Genomic DNA, 24,481 nt, shown 5'->3' with positions numbered 1-24,481 from the left:
CGTACACTTTTTATTCCTGAAAAACAAAAATTACAACTGAAACCCACGGCGTTTCGATGACGTGAGCGGTTTTATCGATAAAAGCGCTGCTCGGCGTTTTTAGCTTCTTCTCGCCGTGAGAAGATAAAAGCCGCAAGGAGCGTCTTCGTAAATTGGCTAAGTTTCATACCGTGTGTCATCGGTTGACTTACCGATGTGGATTAATCGAGCGTGAAGTTCATCGCTAGGGAACAGTCGCGGAAGACGACGGGCGTTCTCCAACCCGCGGACGAGTTTTCTCGTGGATCAAAAGAGCAATCTACCGCGGCGTGCGCTAACGAATAAATCACCGTCGTCGTCGTCGTCGTCGTCTTCGTTGTCGTCGCGATCGGCATCGTTATCATCATCATTATCATTATCGCCGGTGTCTTCATTGCCAAGTTAAACGTCAGATAACGACCGCCTCGTCGGGCGGTCGTCGCGGATCGCCGCGCGATTATTTAGCGCTCGGACGCGGAAAAATCGCAGCGAGCAACGACACACGAGCGTGATTCCGGGCCATAACTGGCACGATGGCCACGCCGATACTGCCGCAAGCTGCGGCAGCCAACTGCTGCCGACAGTAACCGGCCATGGGAATCCGCAAGCATGATGTGCGCACTATACTCCCTCCCGCGACGTCATCATTATCGTCACCTCCTACTAAACAACCGCCGTCGCTGATAGCCCGTGCCCGCGGCACGCGCATTCCAACCCACCGCTACCGTTTGACAAGTCGACCTCTCGACACGACGTATCGTCTCGCTCCCGTCAGATAGCGCTCTCATTTCTTAAAACAGATGTTCTTTTTCGGAATACTCAAAATTCGATAAATTTATACATATAGTATATATTTTTCTTCACTTTTACTTATACGAGTAGTCTAGTTCTCAAAGGTAATATGGAAAGAATAATATGTAGAATTTATCTTTTGACTTTGCTCCCCTTTAAAATAAAATTTGATGCAAAGTGCGCGATCTACAGAAGCTGCTAAAATACTTTATTTGAGAAAAAACCTACGTGCCACGTATGAGGATACGTTTAATAAAGATCCGATCGAATCCAAGCAAGTGAATCCGCGACAACGTGAGAGCACAGAGAGACGACACTCGCAGTCGAAAACGAAAGTTTATCGTACGCGAAAGTTAAACCGGTCGTCCAATTCCTCAACCGCAGTTAGGGGGGGCTCCTTTGGTTTTGTCGATGAAAAACGTGATTCGATATCCGTCTTGCAACGTGCGGCGAAATAATTAAATCCTCGAACGCGAGGTTTCCATTAAAATAATAAAAATTAGCAAACAAATTATATACGCGACACGAAAGCAATAATGGAAAATATCAATTATCTATTGCAAGAATCCTCAACTGCAGAACACGATGATAAACTTTGAAGCAAACGTTTCTCGATCGAACAATTTATCAATCAAGCTCAAAATATTTCAGTCATTACCAATAAAAACTCTCCAGAGCATCGTAATACCTTCATTTTTTCGATTTGAAAGTAAGATAATCTCGAAGTGTAACAAATTCCTCGATCGAGAATGAGAAATCGAGCAGTGAGAAAAACCGAAGCAGAGAATTATATATAGTACATTTTCTTGTCCCTCCGATCGTTCACGCGCTGTTACACTGTACTTTTTGTTCTGGCGATGATACAGGTTCGCAGGACGGAGTCGATACCTGTTCGAGTGCACCGCGGTCGCGTCGGACGATCACGGCTCTCCGGTTAAAATGAAGTGAATTGCGGAACGACAGCCTTCGACGTTTCTCGCTCCGTTTCGATCGAAAGGGCCAGCGACCGATGCCGCTTTCGCGAACGCGCACAGTTGCGACAGACTACACCGATATTTTGCACGCGAGTGCACGCAGCCGGTCGGCTCCGAGTCGGCCGTTCTTTTTACTCGCGAGTGGTGTTCCTTTTAGCTGCACCGCGTTATACTTTCTACATGAAAAATCAACTGAACGCGAACTCGTGGCGGAAAGAGGAACAACAGAAGCGGGAGGAAAGTACCGATTAAATTCAAATGAAATTTCGGCCCGGCACGAAGTAGACTGGAAAGAGAATCGCGCTGATTAGCAGTTACTGCTGCGTGACGGTCACATCTAGTCCGAGCCGCGTGCCTGAGTAACGTCTCTTTTTCTTCTTTTCTGTTGGCAGGGATCGTGACTTCCGAGCGAGGACACTCGCAAATTGCCGCGTAAAGAACGCACTCGTTCTATCCAATGATGATCCGGTACTCGGGACGACGATTAGGTTAATCGTGAGAGGCGTGTATATGCGCTTATACAGGGTGTCGGCGAAGGTACAACCATCAAACGTCTCACGATCTCACGAGTTTATATCTAGCGACTGAATGAAACGTCTGAGACTGGCACAAACAGGTTTTTTAAGATTTTTGCGTTTTTTATGCTCGATAAGATCTTTATGTTCGATTCTACCACCGCGAAGGCCTCCGGGCGCCGGTCTGATTAATTCCCGTTAATTTTAGGCGCGTTCCTCGAGCCGCTTCTTCAAGACGGAATGCATCCCTCTCTTCGACGAGAGAACGGGGCGTCTGCTTTTTTTATTCGATAAGATCGCGTACGCACGATGCTCTCCGACGTGCCGGCCGGATTTGCGTCATCGTAGACAGATTCAGGCATACATGGTGGGTGGACTAATCGGAGAAGCAATCGATGAGCGAGCATTGTGGCGAGAGAGCGCGCGTAATGGTGTTGTGCATGATTATGCCATGGGTCAACGTTGCGAGAAGCGCCGAGCGTCGAGCGAAACGCTGCGAAAAAATTCCGCGCGCTAAACGCATGGGCGGAACAATGCCGACTCGCGCGCGCTGCAACCCAGGCTGCGAAGTCGAACGTCGAATTCTCGAGACGAGTTCCGAAAGAGTTTCGGTTTCCCGTGGAGTCCCTTACGAAACGGACGTTCCTCTGATAATCAAGCGTTACGCTGTTGCAGCTCGAGATAAAAGAGCTCTTCATAAAAGCACGCGCTTCGGCAGACTTCTTTCAAGTTGCAGTGGATTTATAGGAACGCAGAGGAAAGCCGAAAATTTGTATATAAAATTACTGCAGGATTTTAAAGTCGGGTTTATTTGCTCTCTGGGGCATAACACTCGGTGTGGACTATTTTTAAGCTGCTTATTTATGCAAACTGCCACCGCGTGCGGTTTGCCGCTCCCGGAGCACTCTCACGAGATGGTTTACCGAAAATCTTCGCGGGAGGAAGATCCTCGACGCCACCGCGCGTCCTGATTTATCTCCCCGTGAACGAACGAGCGCGAACGCGCGCGCGCGCGATAATCGACGAATAATCGGATGGCGTGCGGTTTACGCGAAATGTGATTTCATCCGTCAATTTTCGGAGCACTTCGTCGTCTGCGGGCCACCGCAGCTGCGATGCGTCTCGACGACAGCTTTGCGTCAGCGATCCGGATGATAAATCACACGCGCGACGACAATCACGCTTGTTTCTCGGACACCGAGCACGTGGGACACTTCTCGCAAACTGACGCGCCGTCGCCAAACGTTCTCGAAAACGGGAAATACCGAATTTCGCCGCGGTTCTTTCGCGGAATTAGTTCGGGCCGCGCCAATTATCGAGACTAAGAACCGCCACTCAAGATGATTGCGCGATCATCAGTGTCAGAACGAAACGCATTCCGTTCGAGAGCGATCTAAAAATTCGCGCTTCCACGGCAGAGTGGATCAATGGAACACGTGCTCGATTCAACGACGGAATGTGCCCTGGTCGTGTTCCCTGTCTGCGTATATTCTCATCTCTGCTGCGTTTTTTTTAGAGAGATCCTGTGTCGCGAGGAACCGAGAATGACGGCCAGCTAATCGGCGACTTAATCTGTTGGCGATGAACATTACTTACCCCGTGTGGCTGCCTGATGAAGCCCCGGTGGTTATTTCGGTCGTCAGCCATTGCACCTTTTCCTGAAACCAGTCAGAATACATTATAGCGATTTGATGGAGATCTCATGACAAACGTAAGCTTAAGGGAAAGGATCAAATTAGCTTAATTATTATACGGACCATGCAGCCTGATAGTCGCCGACCCGTCTTTGATATTAATTAACAGTCGAGACTGCTATTTCAGTCAATAAAGTATGTAATTCGATATTGATAGAAATCTATCTTGGTATCTCTCTTCGAAGATATTCTTGTACAACTGTATTAATTATCCTTTCGGTTCGAAATACAGTCTGAGATTCGGGTCAAGGAATGAATCGTGTTTTTATCGTTGGAAAAACCTCGGTGTGTGTTGGTGCGATAAAAACAGGATAAGACACGACGACGGAGAATTTATCAGATGCATCAAGTGTACAAGATCTAATATTTATAATTCACAGATAGTCTGATCTTACCGATCTTGTCTGATTTTATCAAGCTTGGAGATCAGATTGAGCTTGTATACAAATAACAGATTATATAAGACTCTTCCTTTTTGTAAATTCAATCTTAATTCCCGCAAAAGCGCTTACAAGTAACCGCGATGCTTTCTCGCTGCTGATCTGCCCGATAAATTGCGTCCGAGCAGCTACTCCGACCTCGCATGATCGGGAGTCCTCGCGCTAGCAGTCTTCTGTCTTGAATGACATCTTGGCATCCGCAGAATTAACGTCATTAGGCGAATTGACGTGGTTTCACGCGAGAAACGAAAGGCATCGCACGCACGCACGTAACCGTGGGTGTGTGTGCGTCGGAAGAAGTTCTTGTCGCAAGTCGAGATCGATCCACGGCGAGTCGTGTACGCGGTGTTAAGGTCGATCCTCTTGAGCTGCTAGGATGCATCAGTAGCCGCACGATGCGAAATTTTACTCGATTGTATGTAAATTTTGCAGACGCAACAGTAATAAGAAGAAACCCGGGTGTGCATAATTAGCCGTTTGCACGAAACGGCAACGAAAACGCGCGAACGTTCACGCGAAACATTAACGGTAGATACGTCTCCTAATTATACTGTCGACATTAGTATTAAAACAGTAATGCAAAAACTTGAAACAGAAAATTGTATTGATTTTCCGTTTGTTTTTTTTCTAGTGAAATCGCGTCGCACGAAGAACCGACTTGAACCGCAAAAACTGCGGGTAGCGCTCAGGTAACTACCCGGCCAGCAATTACCCGAAGACGCGGTTGAGTTTTTTCGCAACGGGCACTGCTACGGGGTAACTACGTTTCACGGCAACGTGGAAACAGGCAGCGTAGATCGGGCTCGGTGAGCGTTGCGTGCCGCAACGCGCGTATCGAAATACGAAGCCATTCGATGCTGCAGCTGCACCGCGCGCCCGAACGAAGGGAACTGATCGCGGAACTCGCTCACGAAAAGAAAAAAACAGTTTTTTCCATTATTGCATTTCCAGTGATCTTATTTATTTCGACGGCGATCCTGCCGCTGCCTGTTGCCGCGCTCTGATGTGAACGGAGTATAGGAGTCGAACAGATACGCATCATTGATACGTGTATCGGGTGGGACGCGAATCGTCACGAGCTTATCTTGAATTCTGAAGGAAAAAAGTATGAACACATACACACACATGCAAGCCACTCCCAGCGAACGATAATTTCAACCGATACGAATGTATTACCCGATCCGCCGGGAACCGGACGTTAAACATAATAAGCAAAATTGATCATAAAAATGAGAATCTCACAATGACGCTTTCTCGAAGTGAAACTCGAAATGCTTGCATTTCACGAGATAGTCGTTCTCAAGCGCAACCTGAGGACAAATATCTGAAAAATGCATACGTCATTTCATGTCGTTTCGTATATCGAGATATACGTCACGATAAAATACGGAGTTTGGGCCTGTTTGTTGTTTGGAACACGCTCTGAAACTCGAAAGCATATTGTCGTTTTGTGAGATCGAGAGCTTGTAACAACGCTGTAATAATCGCCGCCACGCACGTGCCTTCGTTGCATTCTACGTACGTATATATAGATACACATCACACATACATATGTACATGTATACGATGCGATCTTGGCTGCTCGTTTATTATTGCGAGGCGATATCCATCATTATGGACTGCTTGAGATAAACAGTTATCGGCGCGCGCGCGCACATCGCCTTTCCGAAAATTGGATCACACGAGATGCGCTTTGCGTTGTTGCGTACCCGAGCGACTTTGATCAGGGAATGAATACGCCTGTTTAACGATGTGACACACACGTGTACACATAGTTCTTTCTGTGATCTTCCTTCATGAATCTGAGTAATCATAAAATCTCTTTGTAGTTACAATAACTACCTACATCATACAGACGCATAAACGAGCTGGAGAAGAATTTTACTCGACAATGCCTCTGGAAGCTCGGTTGCATAAATTTTTCGAAGAATATCAGACCTAGCTTTTTCTTTTTTACAGGCCGACAAATGTACGTGTTTCACTTGGAAAGCTACGTGAAAGAGGACAGAAGGAGCCGCGCTTCTCACTGAAGTGACCGACAAAATTCCGCGTACAGCTTCTCCGCTCGTTTGCGTTCTTACACAAGGGGCGCGAGGGGGAAACGTCGGCGCCCAGCGGGATGCATCGGGATGTAACTTAATGGGAGCGCAAGGAGAGCGGCATCGGTGCGCTGCAAGGCTGCACGGCGGCGCGTTTCCCGAATACGCGGCGAGGGAGCCCCCTCGGAGCGGAATCGTGGACGTGCCACATCCGTATGTGCCGTATGTGCGTTCATGTTCGTGCGAGCGTGAACGAGGGGGTTTTACGCGCGTCGGTGTGCGATAACGGTGTGCACACGATGCAGCGGTGGATGCCGTAAGTACGCGAATGATCGCGTACGAGGAGAGGAGGTGACGGAGAGTGCCGAGTGCGAAAGGGGAACGGAAGACGGTGTCGGCGAATCGGAGCAGATCGGAGGAGAGACCGAGTCGTGGAATCGTGTTCCTGGGGTCGGGTTATGCCTCCAGCGAGTCGCTCTCTCGTGTATACCTTGTCGTGTACCTCGCACTGGGGATATCGCGCACTGTTCGCAGCCGTTCGCAGCGCCTCCGCTGGCCCACGAAGACGCGACGAGCCTCTTCTCATCCGCGTCCGACGGAGTTGCGCCGAGAAGCCGACGTGGCCTCGCTCCTGCGAACCCCGTGAACGATCACTCGATGACGACGATGACGATCGCAACGGCGCCGAGCCGCGGCCGCCGCTCCGGGATGCATTCTAGCGCCGTTGTCCGCCGTTGCGTGCTGCCTGCTCTCCTTTTCTCTCTCTCTCTCTCTCTCTCGCAGTCTGTCTCTCTTACTTCACGACGTCCGTGCCTGCTGGATACGTACACACGGCTCAACCTCGCGACACTGGACACACGCACATGACGCACAAGACTCGACAGCCCGGTCAGTCGCGCACTATCGATCCGCGATCCGCGGCTACGTTCGTCGGGTACGCGGACACTGGGAAGAATGCACGCTATCCGGCGCGCTTGGAATGGCAACAACGTGTTGGTAACATGGCCAGACTTGCTCTGCTCCGTAACCGAGAGGCCGCTCTCGCCAGCCGTCCAGATAGGCTCGCGATATCCGCTTCCCACCAACCAGACGGAGGCAACCTGACCGCGCGAGCGTTCGTCGTGGCGCTACCTGCTAGCGATGCCTCGAAGCTCGGAGCACACTGACTTGAGCAGTACCGTGCCTGAGAAATTGAGAATGCCCGAGGATTTAGAGCATGTCGCGCCGATAACACGCCGTCTGATAATAAGACCGACTTGAACATCGAACGCCCCGTAAATCAACCGATGGACCTGATAATTAAAGAAATGACGCATAAGACTCCAAAGGACATTGCCCGGTACTGTCTGAGTCACTTGTATTTCATTTCCCCCTAGAGGATAGTTGGCTCGATACATTTATGTATGACTGTTAGATTCGGTAAATAATTATCTGCTTTTCTTTTTTGCGAATTTCAGAGTTGCTTTAATGGCTTGATAAAAACAGCAGTTAAAATGATTGTACACGTCATTAAAAGAGTCAGGATGATGCACCGACGGTGTTCCCTCGCAGAAATGTGCGTCGTATTATTAATTATGTAACGCTGCCTCGTAGTTAAGGCCGATTTAGTTCGATCTGCATCGCTTCCACAGAGAGACGTACGCCAGTAAGTGGAAGACGACGTAAATGATAACCATGAGAACGATATCCGGCCAAAAATTGCTCTCGTCGAAGTCGTAGCGATTCAACACCTCGGTGCCCTCGGTGAAACAGGGCAGCTCCGACTCGGTCGTTTCGCAGGCTGTTTACACGAAACAGATCCGTTATGCATCTCGCGGAAAAATATGCGAGACGGCGCTCGCAGACTGATATAACTCACATATATTGTGCACGCCTCTCCACTGGATAATGGTGAGAGCCTCCGTCGAGTGTAGCAGCCAGGAGCAATATCTTATCCATTGAACGTATATAGGCAGTGAGCTGCGAGCAATCGATTGAGTATTAATAAGGGATGCTAATAGGGCTCTATGATGCAAAATCGAGCAGGAAGATTCCTCTTGGAGAAATTTTTTCAACTTTTTATAAGCATATAAAAAATATATTAATTTTAAAAATTGATAAAGAAGCTAAGATATAAAGAGGCGACAGTTTTTTATACAACGGATGTTGTATAAAAAAATAGAATAGCATGTTTAATTAATGATCGGCCTCATTCTATATCAATGAAGTAACAATATTTATCCAGAAGAGAATTACCATGATGATTATAAATACCTCAGTTTAATGAAAGGCCCCATAGTTATCATGAGAATGTTGTCAAATGGTACCAAGTATGCCATTGCCAGTGGCACGTTCTCAAAAATCGCTGAGAAGAAGCACCCTGAGAGGACGCAGGCAAATAAATGGATTATAATCGATAGTTATAATCCTACTCGCGATAAGACTTACCGCAAGCGGTAGATACATTCATCGTGAATATGATCACCAATATGGTCAAACCGAGAGCGTCCATTGTGGGACGCAAGCCCGCTAGCCAATACATTATCACGGTGAACAGCACCGGTTCCACCAATAAACCCGGTATCTGGAAAACATTTCTCACGGAGTGAGAGGGATACACCCCAGCAAACACAAAGTAACAGGTAATAACATGTTAGTTATAATTTTCCACTCATTAATATAAATACAACATAACATACGTGTTATGTAACAATTACATTGTTGAGTGGGAAATTATAACTAACATGTATATTATCTGTTACTTTGTGTTTGCTGGGACGATTTTTTATGGATATTATTATGTATATACACATCTACAACGAGAGAAAAACTGAAGTTACCAGCGATATCATTCGCGCTGTGTAATAAAGATGGACGGAATACATGCCCGCTCTGTACTCTCGAAGAAGAAGCGGCAATTCCTGCGGGATCAACGCTAAGGTCGCATACATGGGAAAGAATGTGTTTTCGCACACCAGGAGATAAATGGCACCCTCCGTCGCTTGAATACGCAGTTGATCAAAGTCGACAGCGCCTAGAAAACACAGCCCGGCGGCTGTTGCAACGCTCTGCAACGTGACACATCGTTAGTCTCCATAAAAGTCTGGGATCGTAAAGTCGCAAACACGCTACGGATTTGCTGGTACTTAAATAATCAGACTAATCAATTTTCTGCTTTCCGCTGAGCGATTCTTCGCATTGAATTAGTATCGTTTATGTTACCTTAATAGATATATCACTTTTCTATTATTCACCATTTTCTGCAGTATCCTGATCATCTGCACTGAAGGGTCCCGCAGAACCTGCAAAACACCGCGATGAAGTAGCCAGTATAGACGCAACCAGCAACTTGGTTCTTTGCTGAATTAAAAGTCAGAGCGTAAGTCATTCGTTTTTCTTTCTTTATTTATCTTCGCTGAAAGAAAATACTTACAAGGCGCGCGATGCGCTAATATTTTTCTTGGACTGAAACACAGTGATAAATGTCTGTGTAGCGAAACCATTTTAATTATAAAACCGTTTTTACAATGAGCCTGCTTACATTTACGGATTGCGAACGAGCGATGTTAAGTTCCTGCTGCAACATAATGTCGATCTCGTTGCACGCTTCGCTCGTGAGAAATGCATCGCATATCCTCTGCGCGACTCTTCCGCTGCCACTCGCGTCGTTAGGTGCGATCGCGATAGTCGCGACCAGGAAATCAGCCGGATTATAATTGTATGGACACTCGTAACCCTGGCTGTAAATTTAATAAGCTTATAATTTGTGATAGCGTTCCATTTTAATCACCTTACGCATTAATGAAATGCACCTGGAGAAAAATTGTATCGCTTGCGCGCTGGTGCCGGCAAACGCCACTCTGCCACTGGCTAGAAGAATTATACGATGGAAACTATCGAAGATGGTAGAACTCGGTTGGTGTATAGTGCACAAAATCGTACGACCCCTCGACGCAAAAGAAGTCATGTGCGACACGAGGACACCGGCTGAATGCGCGTCCTGTCCGGTGGTCGGTTCGTCTAGGAACAGTATTTCAGGATCTGTCAGGAGCTGAAGGAAAAATTGGAGAATTAGAAAATCGATTAGACGCGAGGTCTAATTTTATCTTGTTCCCAGAGCAAAATATAATATTCTCTTAAAAGCACAAGAGAATACAGTCAAGGGATATTATAAAATAACGTGACGTATAAGATTTATAATAAGAATAGATAAAATGTAAAAAAGAAAGGAAAAATGAGAGCCAAGCCAAGTGCGTTCAAAGCAGATTAATTATGCAGATACGCACTTCGGTGGCGAAGGCTAGTCTCTTCTTTTCTCCACCCGATAAAACCTTGCCGTCGTCACCGCCGCCGATGCGAGTGTTGCATCTATCGATTAGACCGACGTCTTTCAGCAAACGATCGATCTTCAGTCGAACGTCCGAAGTGCGGATTCTTCTGTCCAATTTCATTCTGGCCTGGAGAAAAATTGTCGAAGGTATCATGCGCAAGCACGACGCTGACCGTACATGCTTGAGATGGGAAGAAATTGCGCTTTACCATAAACCAGATATGCTCGTTCACCGTCATCGTCTCTATAAACATGTCCTCCTGGTGCATGAAGCCGCTGTGACGTCTCATGTACGAGGAGGTAGTTTGCACGCCATTCACGCGAACATCACCGTGCACCACGACGCCGGCTGCCAATTCAACCGGGAAACAAGGTTTATATCTTTCCTTTTTTCAAGATCTAATTACGAGAATCCTACTTACATCCCGTGTGGAACGCCAGTGCTGTCATTAGCGAGCTCTTTCCAGCACCACTGCGTCGCGTGTGGACGATGTGGACATGAAGAAGAAAAGAAATAAGTCTGATTATGAACTGCATGCAAACATTGTATAGTTGACTGTATACGATTTACCTGCCTCCTAAAATCGCAGTAAGTTCGCCGGGCCGTACCACGCCTCGGACTAAAAAAGCGATAATCGAACGTAAATGTCACCGTGTCATCATATTCTCGTCATCGACTGTTACATCCGAGGTAACATGTATTAAATACCATTATTGATGAGCTGCTTGCGTATGGTGCACCGGTTCCGGTCCATCGCGTAAACCGACAAGTCTTGCCAAGAAAGCATCGTGACGCACTGGCTCTAATTTAATGTTCCACTTGACGACGTTTCGCTCTAATATATATAAAAAAACCCCAAAATGTGAATAGTAATATTTATTACTTTCTTGAGAAAGAACTTTCCGAAGTGTTCTTATTTCATGACAGAAGCGATATTTAAATGCGATTGCATGTTATATGTGATCTCGCAATTAAATTTGTAAACGTATTTCTTTTTTGCTATTCTGACAGCACTAGAATTACTACAAATATATAGATCTCTTATTTTTCCATGTGTTTTAGTAGCAATAAATAATGTTTTTCACTGTTTACGCTTTCACATTACTGGAAATACTCAACAACATTGAGAAAAGAAAAACGGTATTAATAAATTTAAGTAACTTTTAAAATTTACAAATTTAATCTTCAAGAAATACATTGAGATCATTATTAAAATATTCGTTGGATGTATAACATCAATTAACACATCTCTTCCTTCTCTTTCCTCTATTATTTTTTCGATATCGTCACGATACAAAGTGACTGCACAGATTATTCTAAACAACCGATAGGAAAACTTGAACGGAATAGACGAACGATGCACTGTCTCGCACTATAAAGTTTTACGTGTCTATAATACGAAGGACGAGAAATTGACGACGAGGTGTGACAGATTGACGGAGATTGGCACTAAAAGCACGACTCTTGCGGGCGTCGCTCTTGCTCGCTTCTCATCAGCGTGAACGCTACCACTGCTCGATGCATGCACCTGATGTACTTTACTCGCTTGCTTCCCTTCTTCGCTTTCCGTCTTTGTCTTCACAGCCAAATATCCAATGTCAGCAATCTTTCATCAATTAATTTATTTTTATTGAATTATCACTAATTTTCAGAGTCATTTTGATCATCTCGGAGAAAGCATTGGATTTAATCCACGATGTCGGGATTAAGGCAAGCAGTATCCGCGACCGAGCAATGCGGTAATTCGACACCGGCACCGCTCACAAATCGATAGCCTATTCGCGAATGTCGAGAAGCGGGTGCAGAGAAGCTGGTGAACACTCAAGACTTTCTCTTGCTCCCGAAAAATTACTTCCCCGTCATAGTAAACGCTCGTACCCCGCATGGTAATCGAGAACCGAAACCATACACCTTCCCCAGACGAGACAGACAAGTCCCAGCTGATCTTATTCCACTATTGGAATCATCGCGTGCTGCTTTTAACGATCGACAACCAGCAGACGACAATGGCGACAATAACGGGACCTTCTTTTTCTCGCCCCTTATATTTCGTTGTTCATTTTGCAGCTGAATGACAACCTGTTGGACGCGAGCAATTTTTTCCAAGACGCGAGCGTTAATTTCCCGCTGCTCTCCGGCTGGAGATCTGTACGATCGGAACGAACGCGTTCCTCTGGCGCGCTCGAAGGTCTCCCAAGATTGTTTCTTATATCGCATATGCGGTCACACGGTATGTATAGCAACCGGTTTGTAATGATATCTAGATGCAAACGAAAGAGCGGTCAACCCCGATACAGGAAACACCGGCATGTAGGTGGTAGTTGCACCGCGTACGTTGTTGTTTGTTCGAGGCATACTTTTTCAAGTTCCTATTACATCGTCTTTTTGCGGTGAGCGTGCGTCAGTATCGATGTCCTCAAAAAGATTTATGAATCATACTCGATGATTCTTGCTCGTAAATCCAGCTTTACGACCCACTTATCGGTCTGAACTAATGTTTGTCCGTTTCGAACTTTTTTTATTCAGAGATACAGAGATACAATGTATATATATGTACAAGATTATATTTATAAAAAAGCAGATCTTTTATTTCCTACGGATGTTTTAACTTCTTACAAATCTAGTCTTTATTTGTGACACGATGAACGACAATCGCAAAGCTACTTCGAACGATAAGTTTTCGACAGTAGCGCGAGGAATGCTAGAAAGCGGAATGCCACAATAAGCGCGAACAAGCAGACGATGTCCATCCAAAAGCCATCCTCTCTGAAATTGTAAGTTTCGAGAATCATGTGCCCCGATTTCGGACACGTCACGTTATTTCTGGTACATGCTATGAAGTCCACGTCTGACCACTGATTGATCAGAAGTGCCTCGTTGCCGTAACGAAACCAGGAGAGATACGAAAGCCACTCGAAGTAAAACGGTACGGACCTGTCGAGCACAAAGCAAAAGGTCAAGTACTTCAATCGATACCTTGAGCATTCTCATACGAAAACAATTCGAGATACTCACGCCGTATTTAGGAAGAAGCCACCGAAGAGCAGGAATGGTATTATCACCGGAGGACCGACGGAAAGAGCCATAGATATTCCATTGCTGATGCACGATATTAAGTAACCTGAGGAGAGACAGAATTCAGCAAGTGCCTATCTCGAAAAAGTATTTTCTATTACGCAAGCGTTTCGTAAGTTGCGTCTCGATTACCAAATGAAGTCGCGACGTTGGCGACGAGAACTGCTATAGCACACGCGACGAAGAAATGCTTCACATCGGGATACAGACCGATCATAGGATAAACGACGACGGTGAAAATCAGTGGAACCGCCAGGAATATCGGTGCTTCCGCTAACGTTTTGCAGATGAAGTAAACGTCGGTGCGATACATTCCGTTTCTGTGCTCGCGAAGAAATATCGGCAACTCAGCGCAGAATACCTGTAGAGATGTTTTATGGAATCGGATAGATATTGGCGCAGACATTTTTTAAAACTTGGATTTTAAATAGAGCTCGATCGATTCATAATTTACTATGTATTACGTCTCAAAGTCTCACATTAATCACGGCAAAGACGTTCTGGAAAGTCATATTGGTAAGGAAGATGAACAGAGCGCCATTGATGTTCATCACGCCGTCCTGATCCATTTGCTGACCAAAGTAAATGACGCCGATCAACAGCGAGACCATCTACAATCAAAAAATCCTGCTTTTCTCGCGTAATGATTATTAAACGCGGCTAAGCCATGCATCATCAAGATTTGTTCTTATTTTTATACTTCGTGAAAATAATTTTAAAAAGTTTTATTCAACTTTTAGAGCAAAAATAAAGAAAAGATCTTTTTCGTCCTTTTTTCTTTAAATAATTAAATTGGTAGTTATGCCATAAACATTTATATTTGTTATTGGCGGGAAACGTACGATAGTTTGTAGCAGCCGAACTTTAATAAGAATCGGTTCCTTGATCACCGACAGCCAAGATCGCCAGAGGACAGCGCGGAATTGCTCGTACCAATTTGCTTTGTAAGGTGATCGACAGGGATTCTCAGAGTGCTTTAACCGTTTGAGAGAGTCCTCGAACTCGCCATGGACGGTCTCAGCTTCCAAGGCGATCCTCATGCCGTATTCGCTTCTCTGAAAGGTATCGCATGTCGTATTGATCGCTTGTTTGCAGGCTAACTCTCGTCCTGGTACTACAGCCAACATTTGTACGAAGTAATCCGCAGGGTTGTAATTGGTAGGACAGGCGGCACCAAGTCTGAAAGGGATAAATTGTCGTCGTAAACATTATTAAGGTTGCACTTATCAATCTATACTTGAAACATTTCAAACTGTTTTTAATTTTAAGTTTGTAAAAACTATAACGTTTGCAAGAGCTTATAAACTTATTACGCGTTTTTCATAAATACGTAATTATATTATAAGTTTAAATGTGATTTCCAGAAGATCTAAAAGCAAGCGAAGAACTTTAACGACTAAACTTACGTCTTAAAGAAAGAACAAGCTTGTTCCGTTGATCCCATAAAGGCGATCCTTCCCTCAGCCATCAGCAGAATCTTGTCGAACAAAGCGAACAGCTCCGACGAGGGTTGATGTAAGGTAGCAACGACCGTTTTACCACGTGCTAGAATTCAGAATTGTCCCTTAATTATTGACTCTTTTTGGCCATGGCATAAGAATAATTTTATTTGCAGAACTTTTTTACTGATTTGCTTACCCGCCAGTGTTTTCAAAATGGAAACAACCTGGTGAGCCATGAAGGAATCCAAGCCCGACGTCGGCTCATCGCAAAACATCAGTGGAGGATCGGTCAGTATCTCGGACGCGAGGGATAGTCTCTTCATTTCGCCTCCTGAGAGACCCTTCACCCTGCCGGGTACACCAATCACGGTGTTCCGACATTTCGAGAGGGCAAGCTACTTACAGAAGAGATAAAAAAATCAGATCGATGAAAAAAGTCTTTACAGTACGATATTCAATATAACGGCACAGCTTACCTCGTCAACGACCTCGTTGACCCGCTTGATCCTCTGCTCGCGAGGTATCTGCCGATCCATCCGTACCATTGCTTGGAACATCAAGTGCTCCATCACGGTGAGCGTGCCAACGAACAGATCATCCTGCTGCACATAGGCCATCCTCGAAGTGAGAACACCTGGTGATATCCTCTGGCCGTTGGCGGCCATCAGACCGGACATGAGTACCCCGCGTGTCAAACGAAACGTTAATGTGTTCAGCAAGGTCGTCTTACCCGCACCTGACGCTCCCATGATTACGAGCAATTCGCCAGGATAAGCTACTCCGCACACTAAAATATTACCTGATTTTATTGCGAAATAAAAGTGAAACTGCTCTATTTAAACAAGGATTTCGCAAAATCATCATAAAACTAGAAAAAGGTAAATAACTCTTTCTTTTTTTACCATCTTTCAATATGTGTTTCTGTGCGACAGATTTTCTGGTCCTGAACATTAGCCGATCCCAAATTCTGTCGGTTTTTGTGTTGTGGTACACGTTCACGTCACTCCATGCGTACATAATTCTGTTGTTATTAATTTCATTACTGAAATTTAGGCCTGTTAACCGGCTCGAAATCGATTTCAAATTAAACGAGGTCTCCGGGCTTCCATTATACAATATATTTCTTTCTTCTTTTTCCTATAATGTTTATGAATGTAATTAATTCATTGACAGTCCGCTACATTAAATCATTAATTTGAAAATTGTGTCTATCCGAACATATATTTGTCGGAAGGAAACCGATTATAAGTAAAGCAAATAATTTATAATAAAAACATTTGATTTTGGGACAATCGTAATAGTAATAGTCATACTATAAATTATTGATCATGTCTAAACTAGAAGCAGGGTAGAAACCAGTGAAGCCATAAGTGTGTTAGTCGTCGATATCGAGTTTCAAAAATATTACATGACGCAATATACATGTGAGAATAAAAAGATAAAATAAACTCGCGTGTGCAAAGAAAATGTGAACAATAATTAAAACTCCTTTCGATTCAACATATCACTGATACAACACTGTTTCATTAACGCACGTTGTCACTCGATATCCTCATACTGGGAAAATAAAACTCATAAAGATTGAAATACGTAGCTCGTTGATACTTACGAAAGAAACCGTGTGATAAGTGGCCCTTTGGGTTTTACTGGCTGAGGATGTTGACGTTACAGATATCAACGGTTCCGTTTCCTCCGTAGCAGTCATTTTCTTATCTGATGCAACTTTGCAGACTCTTAAATGGACCAACAAGTGCACTGATTAAAGTGATAGTTCGTATCTCTAATCTAATTACGAGTAGAACATCTTTCCGTGTTCGTGACGAGCTAGTAGCACCAGTAATTCTCTGAAGCAAATGCAATTAGAAGTACAGGTTTCAAAATCGACTTTATTTACAACAGATAATAACTGATACAGACGTATATGTACGTTGTATAAAATTACATATTTTAGTATTTAGTTACGAAAAAAAAAGAGAAAAGAAAGAAAAGAGTTATTCAATCACGGGAGGAAAGTGGCGGTACGAAAACGGCGCGATTATTGCCTGAAACGATCTATCACTAAGCACTCCGAGGGAACAACTCGGTTCCTTTTCCTCGAGATTGCGGTATCGCGTGTGTACACCTGCACACGACGCGAGAGAACAGATGAGGGAAACGTCTATGTTATACAGTGCGAAACAGTACGTGTGTGCATGATATACAGGTGTGTGGATCGGTCGGACGAATGCCCCTCTCCATCCGTCGGTCCCTGCTGCAGCACGTTGCAGCCCTATCTATGCTCTGGTCTGGGGTCTCGCAAATCTATTCGCACGATTAACACCTAATACGAGTGAAATAAAAAGTCGCCAGGAGATTTCACGGTGTACATACACGGTGTATTATATATATAACTTTATGCGTGTAAGTGTCCTTGCGTTCATCGAACAATTTCGATATGACGTACTAGGCTAGAGGATGATGATATGAATATGCGACAACGACGCAGTCTGAAATATTATTTATTTTTTTTGTCTAGTGTATTAGAGATCATTATCTTATCTTACATTGTGAGGAGCGTACGCGCGTTATGGTCGTGCATTTTAGAGCCGTTTCAGAAAAGCGTAGCGGTCTTATCGTGTGTTGAACAGCGCTGAAGTATGAATGGATCTACTGATTTAACTATTGCTAACATGTGTGGATTGCGGTATATTTATCAAAATATATATCTCTCGCATATATAGTATATGTATACCGTACAGTGTAATATATATATAACCGTGGTACTTCAAACTCGATACTACGCGTGATAATAAACTTGGGAAGTTTGGCTTGTCACCAATATCGGAGTATCATTACTTTTTTTTTAAAAAACAAAAATTGAACTTCGTAGACGTACGCCACGTAAGTGGTTTTCAATCGGCAGTGCACGCTTACGCAATTCATTTACAGGTTCTTACATGGTGGTGTTTGCAATTAAACAGAATAATCGTTATTTCCGTCACAATTGCCCCAAGTTGATAATGTAATCATGATAGTTTTATCGGTGTTGCTCTTGTGTGTAGTTTTGCAAAATAGATATTGCTTTCAGTTATCACACTGTCATTGCTAATGGTATGAAATCGACCATATCATCCATTATCGAAGCAATTGTCAGAATGTTTCAAAGTCTTTTCGAATTAAATAACGTTGCGCGGCATGTTCCTCCGTATCATACTTGATGAATCAAACGTAACAAAAAATCTCTACTACATACAAATACAAGTATAAATCGATTTATTTATAGCAACGAGAATAGTAAAGATTTTTACGACGTATTTCGTTGCAAGCCTATATTTGCTTACATTCACACGCATATTATTACAGGCTTTTTGACATATACGGTGATATATAAATCTTTCGAGAATGACACTCGACTTGACGAGATTTATTCGAGATGGAGATGAATGGAAACTTGAAACAGCTTCACGAAAATTCACGATCGTGATTCAGGATCGATCGAGGCAATTCTGCACGAGTGCCGTCTTAAACTAAGTTTCAACTAAGTAAAACTTAATAAAAAATCTTGTCCAATGATATAGGTACGTACCGTACGTTCATTCATTTAAAATATCTACTACCGAACATAAGCACCGACTGCTTGCGTTGCGTATAGGATAGAGCTTTAAAAATGTACGAGCCTATCCTACATCTATAAATTTGAGTCTTGAGCGACGATTCTAGACCACCTCTTGACAGTACGAGTGCGATGTCCGCTGATACTTAGCAACAGCATGATCGCGTCTTAAACAGTCTCAATTGTATACTGGTTATAGTTGCTGATTTCCAACCGCGACGACAATGTCACGGGGAAAGTGGCAGCTTTCGTTTCTAGTCTGTCCTACAACCGTATCATAGTCTACTAATTAACAGGCAAACGGCCCGTCGCTACGTGCTCGTCAAATACATCGGAGCATACATTTCAACATTGGTAACGTGGCATATTCGATTACGCCACGTTATGATTGCATTTTTAAGTGCACTCCGTCCCTTAATTCGGAAATGAGTCGCGCTGCGCGATTGTCACTGTTCACGTAGTCTTGTTATTCTTGGACATATTGTGCGACGCCCAATTCAACGACGTTTTCCACGAGTTGCAAAGGGCCTCGTCGAATTTGCTCCTAAAGTGCTTTTGTGCCTCGCTCTCGGACATTTCTAGGACCTGTAAAGATATTTAAATGTATAAGATTAAAGTGTGTGTCAGCCGTTAACGCGTCAAGACTTGGTGCTAATTTCTGATATAGTGTATTGCAATGTAATTATTACAAAGTAACAAAATAATTGACTACATTGTACTAAATTATTTTCATATTATTCGTATTGTCATTGTATCATAATACGTATATTCGATGCGAAACGCTGCTGCGATTCTTGATTTTATAACAATAACTGCATACGTACCAATGTATCCCTAAGATAATTCAGATCTTTCTCTGATGAAAGCTCAGGCAGTCCAGTAGATATCATCATAGCGAACAGAGACAGTATAAGTCCACCGTGCTGGCGTAGAATTAGAAAGGCTTGTTCGCAGTGATTCTGAAATCTCTGAAATTCCGCGGCCTGCCCCTTTTTCGTTTGGCCCTTATTTATAACGTGGACAAAATCATTGGTCAATACGAAAGGTACTCGTTCGCGTCTGAATCCGAATTTCTCCTTGAAGTGGCCCAAGATGTGGCCAAAATCGACATGAAATAATTGTCCGGTCTTTTTGACCATTATATTGTCAGAGTGTCTATCGGCTATCCCGAGAACGTACGTTGCGACACAATAACCCGCGCAACTCAAAGTGAATTCCTCAATGGCTTTATTCAAGGCCGCTTCCGTGTGATTGTGATCTTTCAGCCAGGCCAGCAAAGAACCTCTCCTGTAAACACAGAAAATGATATGAAATCTTGTTAACAAATACGACGAATTAAATCGATATTACGTGGCACATTGTTTACCTGAAGGCTGCCGTGGCGGAGAACGTGCCCTTTTCCTTCTGAATGTTTGCGATTGTCTCCGCGTTTAACACTACCTCTATCATTCCGACTCTATTCTCCGTAGAGATACAACCGTACGGATTCATGCGTAAGTCTAAACCCTCCTTCTTCCAGAGCTTATCCATGATACGTAGCATCTGTAGTGTCAGCATGTCCTGCCTCAAATCATCCCCGTGCTTAAGTATCAAATAAATATCGTCGCCGAAAGGATCATTGTTCTCAAAAACTAGCCAAAGTGGCCGCATCTTACTGTCCATCAGTCGACACTTTTCGATCCTAGCGAAAAAAAAGGATTAAAAGTACGAGAAACGAACGAAGAAGGAACCATTCATCGAATGAACGAACTTACTTGATATGATTCCACCTGAAACTCGGATCAAGAGGATTAAGGACGTCAGATATTGCCTCTTGGCAGTGTGGCTCCTGAATAAAGTCCTGAAAGCCCTGAAGGGCCGCCTTACGATCCTTCCTTTGCTTTATTTGTTCCGAGACGCTCTTCAATTTATCCAGACACTTCATCTGCTTGAATAATGATCGCATGTGTTGTTGACTTCCTCTGCAGTAAGCCTCCAGTATAAGACCGAAGCGAACGGACACAGCGCCAACCTGCATCTCCGACCTAATTTGATTTTCAAATGTTGAGAATTGAAAGAAATAATAAATAAACGAATAATACCAAGTAAGAAGTGCTGCTGCCGCTAACCTGAGGTGCCAGAATAGATAGTGCCCTATCCTCTGGTTCTGAAGTGCTCGATTTAATAAAAACTCGGTCAGAGGACAGGTTAGATAATTCTCATGTTTTAAGGCTTGAGCCAACTGTAGCAGGTAAAGACTGAGATCATCGTCAGTGACGTCTCTTAGACACCAAACCGCGAAATTTCTGATGTTTTGATCGGCGTAAGCATAGTCCAGCAGCTCCAAAGCCTTCTCTACCGGTAACTTCGGCCATTGCTGTATAAGCGCTGTGGCTTCCGCGACTTCTCTACAAATATTCATAAAAATCTCAATTTATTCAGTGATCCTGAATCACGTTGCAAGCGATCGATCGGTTACTTACTTATGATCGTTCCACTCTACGCATTGCAACAGCTTGGCCAAAAGCGTTGGAATTTCACGAAGACAATGATGCCTCAACGCCCACATCGTCTTCTTTTCTTGTTCGTGTAATTCATGCAGCGGATCCCTATCAGCTAGTAATCTTAATTGCTCCAACTGTTGACTGACGTCAGACTCTTGATTTAATTCCTCTTTGATTGAACGTTCGTTACATTGTTCCCGTAACGTTTGAGCATACTCAACCATTTTTTCCGGTGTAGGATAGAGAACACACTGATCTTTACCATAACTGTAAAACATTAAATAAAAACGGTGTAACGTGAAAATCTTATTTTTCTATCACAAATTGTAAAAATTTTAGGAAATGTAGTTACTTCGGAAATGTTAGCATGAGAGCAGCGGCTCTATCTATGTGCGGATTGGACACTACCGTCCCTAGGGGATGAAGTAGATCGTCGTTTTGCATATCTTCCGCATACGTCCACGTATACAATGTCATTGCACCTGTCTTTAACTGGGACTTGAAGTCGTATATCGTCGTATTTGCCCAGCACAAAGGATTTATGAATAACTCCTGCTTCGAGTCCTTAACCAGTTTTCTGCTCTTTAAACCTTTCGCAGTTTTGCTGATTTCGTATAACACGAAGCACAGCCGTGCCATCCGCGGTATATCTCTGACTTTAATGTCGAATTTCAGTGTCTCTTCCCACTCGCAACTACCATCAGGACTTACGATAATTTCTTTGGTTTTTTGACTTTCGCAGAGGGATTTTCCACCATGAAAGAGGCCAGCTTGCAGACCGATCTACATGAAGATAAAAAAAAAATACGTTAGACCAATCCTGATACTTCCGATCTCTGAAAAACTGAAGCATACCTCTACAGTACGATGAGCGGCATCGCTATTAAGTCGAGAAATTGCATTTACAGTGAAAACAAAAGATTCCTCGAGCTTCAACGCGGAAATATGCTTGCCCTTTTTGCGTAACGTTAGCGTAGAGGACGACGGCTTCGTACGTTGCAACGTGTCCACATCTGGATTGTCGTAAGCGTTATCTTGGTCCACTGGTACGCTCTGTTTGCTGAGCGTAACCAACGTTGGCGTGATATCCTTTGCTAGACAATCTTGTATGTAGCTGAATTGTACCAACGGAATTTTATCACCAATCAGATACTCTTCTTGTCCGCAAATCTTAAGCATAAAGTCGTTGGGCTGTTCGCCTCGAGTATTAAGAGTGTTTGCTCTTTTATTCAAAATTATTTCGAGCAATTCAGGCGGTGTAGTAGTATGCGATATTTGAAAAGTAAACGCAGTCTGAAACAATAATAGCATTTGATGTTTGGAAATTCCTTGAATTATTAGGTGTGTAAATTAATTCGGTATTTCTTTTTTTTTGAAGAAATGGAGGAAAGTATTAGAAAATGAAGATTAATGTGTTTATTTTCTTGTAATAAAGACTCAATTTCTTCAAAAACAGCATTAAATTACTTTGCGCTAATAATAGTTTTGTGTTTGGTAGAAATAAGTTTATGTATCTTACCTCCGATTTTTCGAATTTAGTAACCAGAACAATATTTCCATCTTTTAAACGATTCTCAATGTTTTTAGGTATAATTGGTGATGGCGCTATTCTCGAAGGAAATTGATAATGCACTTTTTCCATCCAGCAATTCTTTTGCCTAGTTAGCGCCACGTCATCTCCCAACAGTCGCATTTTCCATCTGAAGTCGTTGACCTCGGAATTCTTTAAGGCGGCGAACTCGTGCAATCCCTTGCCGATTAAGACACCAATTTGGGAGTCTAAGTTCCTATCGCTTTTTATACCTTCGCGTTCTATAACTTTTAACACTGAACAAAAGGGTTTTATATCACAGAGGCGTCTCGTTTCATCTCGCAGTTCTTCTATCTCTGCGTTCGAGTTGATGCACGAGAATACATACGACGGCGCATCCTTCAATGTACCGTGAAGGGGATATTTACTAGCCTCATCCCAAAGATCCTGTTAAATAGCACCAATATCTTATATTTTTGCGTTATTATATCAATCCTACATCTACTTAATCCAAAATATTTTGCATGCATTAGTCAAGAGAGCATACTTTGATCTCGCAAATATAAATTTATCATTTACACTGTTATGTACACAAGACACACACATTATGAGCAAGATGTTTACCTCCTTGATCTGATCTAGAGTAATATTGCGGTTGATCTCAAATGGTATAACGACACCATTTGGCATCAGGCATGTGAGCTCCACTATCGTAGGCTCTTGTACGTCTCCGGGCCGTTCTGCCCAGAAGTTGTATTTGTATGCATTCGGTATGTTACCGTGCACCATGATGAACAACGAAATCGGGTACTCCGTCAGGCACAAGTAACGCGCACGTACTCACGGTGGCCGAGCATCCACGTTATCTGCTTTACATTACAGAGGGTAACGAGAACGTTATCAAAAATATCTCGCTCGTTTGTGCCGCCTGATGAATCTGCGACTCATCTTTCCTATCTTTGCAGCGAGAAAGGGACAGCCAATAGCACCGTAACGTCAAAAGAATTCGGTAGGCAGGTATATTGCTATTTACACCGTTGTGACACCACCAGATTCCTCCGAGTTTCGTATCACGAGCGCCGTCTCGCGTTTGCGACGCGGCCAAGACGCCCGACCGAAACGTTTCTTCAAGCGAGATCGCGATGTCTCGTACATACATTCGTCTGCCAAGATACAAATCACCACTATCGTCTACACGTAATAACAATACACGGATCCGCCATTTTTTATTTCGCGTTCAACCACAGAAGCAGCAGCAGCAGCAAGTGCGTCCGCATGATGCCTGCTGAAATGTTTCGTGCGTTGATTGGCTGCGCTCTGTTGGTCTATCGTTCCACTTCGATACCAGCTTTATGTTTTGGATTTGTTCAAGATAAATAATAATATTTCATGAGAGATAATAACGTTTCATACGTCAAGCGAGATGGATTTGAACGTGATGATCGATTACTGATAGCGATAAGGTTCTTGTAATTTGACAAAACTGTTTGATAACGTATTTGTGATCAGTAATATGACTCAATCTATGACTCATTGATATATTGAATGCGATGTAGAAAGTAGCCAATACATTTTT

The 24,481-nt window shown here is 43.7% G+C and overlaps 4 protein-coding genes and 2 long non-coding RNA genes across 16 annotated transcripts in view; 2 read left to right on the top strand and 4 right to left on the bottom strand.

The window, feature by feature from the left end:
- LOC105281131 (rho GTPase-activating protein 23) overlaps nucleotides 1-7,494 on the bottom strand; it is a 28,222-nt gene extending 20,728 nt beyond the window's left edge. For 2 of the 10 annotated variants that reach the window (XM_011342150.3, XM_011342149.3), the window contains exons 1-2: nucleotides 6,963-7,490; nucleotides 3,896-3,957 (exon numbers count right to left, since the gene is read on the bottom strand). In XM_011342150.3, the coding sequence (XP_011340452.1) occupies nucleotides 3,896-3,946 (51 nt within the window). In that variant the 5' untranslated portion in view covers nucleotides 3,947-3,957; nucleotides 6,963-7,490. Of the gene's footprint in view, nucleotides 1-191; nucleotides 3,958-6,962 lie in introns of all 10 variants that reach the window. The other 8 variants (XM_011342151.3, XM_026969801.1, XM_011342152.3 and 5 more) reach the window with 7 other exon arrangements.
- A 418-nt stretch (nucleotides 7,495-7,912) lies between these two features.
- On the bottom strand, nucleotides 7,913-11,342 carry LOC105281130 (protein scarlet). Its single transcript, XM_011342145.3, has 12 exons — nucleotides 11,204-11,342; nucleotides 10,991-11,130; nucleotides 10,738-10,908; nucleotides 10,264-10,502; nucleotides 9,993-10,191; nucleotides 9,885-9,916; nucleotides 9,706-9,811; nucleotides 9,292-9,519; nucleotides 8,900-9,035; nucleotides 8,726-8,831; nucleotides 8,331-8,431; nucleotides 7,913-8,252 (listed from the first exon to the last, which is right to left on the bottom strand). The coding sequence occupies exons 1-12, from the start codon at nucleotides 11,316-11,318 to the stop codon at nucleotides 8,077-8,079; spliced, it is 1,749 nt and encodes a 582-aa protein (XP_011340447.2). The 5' UTR covers nucleotides 11,319-11,342; the 3' UTR covers nucleotides 7,913-8,076.
- LOC105281129 lies at nucleotides 9,453-15,611 on the top strand. Of its 2 annotated transcripts, XR_894246.3 has the most exons (6): nucleotides 9,453-9,593; nucleotides 9,718-9,830; nucleotides 12,850-13,012; nucleotides 14,953-15,073; nucleotides 15,222-15,377; nucleotides 15,473-15,611. It is a non-coding gene; the product is annotated as an uncharacterized LOC105281129 (long non-coding RNA). The 2 variants fall into 2 exon arrangements; XR_894244.3 differs by lacking the exon at nucleotides 12,850-13,012.
- On the bottom strand, nucleotides 13,287-17,029 carry LOC105281128 (protein white). Its single transcript, XM_011342144.3, has 10 exons — nucleotides 16,909-17,029; nucleotides 16,202-16,436; nucleotides 15,776-16,086; nucleotides 15,496-15,694; nucleotides 15,264-15,402; nucleotides 14,700-15,036; nucleotides 14,337-14,468; nucleotides 13,990-14,218; nucleotides 13,798-13,903; nucleotides 13,287-13,716 (listed from the first exon to the last, which is right to left on the bottom strand). Exons 1-10 carry the CDS (start codon nucleotides 17,002-17,004, stop codon nucleotides 13,443-13,445), a joined length of 2,058 nt encoding a protein of 685 aa, XP_011340446.2. The 5' UTR covers nucleotides 17,005-17,029; the 3' UTR covers nucleotides 13,287-13,442.
- LOC105281127 lies at nucleotides 16,047-18,851 on the top strand. Its single transcript, XR_894243.3, has 2 exons — nucleotides 16,047-16,177; nucleotides 18,642-18,851. It is a non-coding gene; the product is annotated as an uncharacterized LOC105281127 (long non-coding RNA).
- LOC105281126 (phosphatidylinositol 4,5-bisphosphate 3-kinase catalytic subunit delta isoform) lies at nucleotides 17,169-24,158 on the bottom strand. Its single transcript, XM_011342143.3, has 10 exons — nucleotides 23,530-24,158; nucleotides 22,894-23,352; nucleotides 22,230-22,667; nucleotides 21,727-22,157; nucleotides 21,354-21,641; nucleotides 21,000-21,278; nucleotides 20,646-20,915; nucleotides 20,258-20,572; nucleotides 19,716-20,178; nucleotides 17,169-19,476 (listed from the first exon to the last, which is right to left on the bottom strand). The coding sequence occupies exons 1-10, from the start codon at nucleotides 23,692-23,694 to the stop codon at nucleotides 19,345-19,347; spliced, it is 3,240 nt and encodes a 1,079-aa protein (XP_011340445.1). The 5' UTR covers nucleotides 23,695-24,158; the 3' UTR covers nucleotides 17,169-19,344.
- Nucleotides 24,159-24,481: the final 323 nt, after the last annotated feature.

This window comes from Ooceraea biroi, chromosome 5, assembly GCF_003672135.1.
Source record: "Ooceraea biroi isolate clonal line C1 chromosome 5, Obir_v5.4, whole genome shotgun sequence".
NCBI classification, from domain to species: Eukaryota; Metazoa; Arthropoda; class Insecta; order Hymenoptera; family Formicidae; genus Ooceraea; species Ooceraea biroi.
The sequence above is the reverse complement of the archived record's forward strand: the minus strand, read 5'-3'. Positions and strand labels throughout refer to the sequence as shown.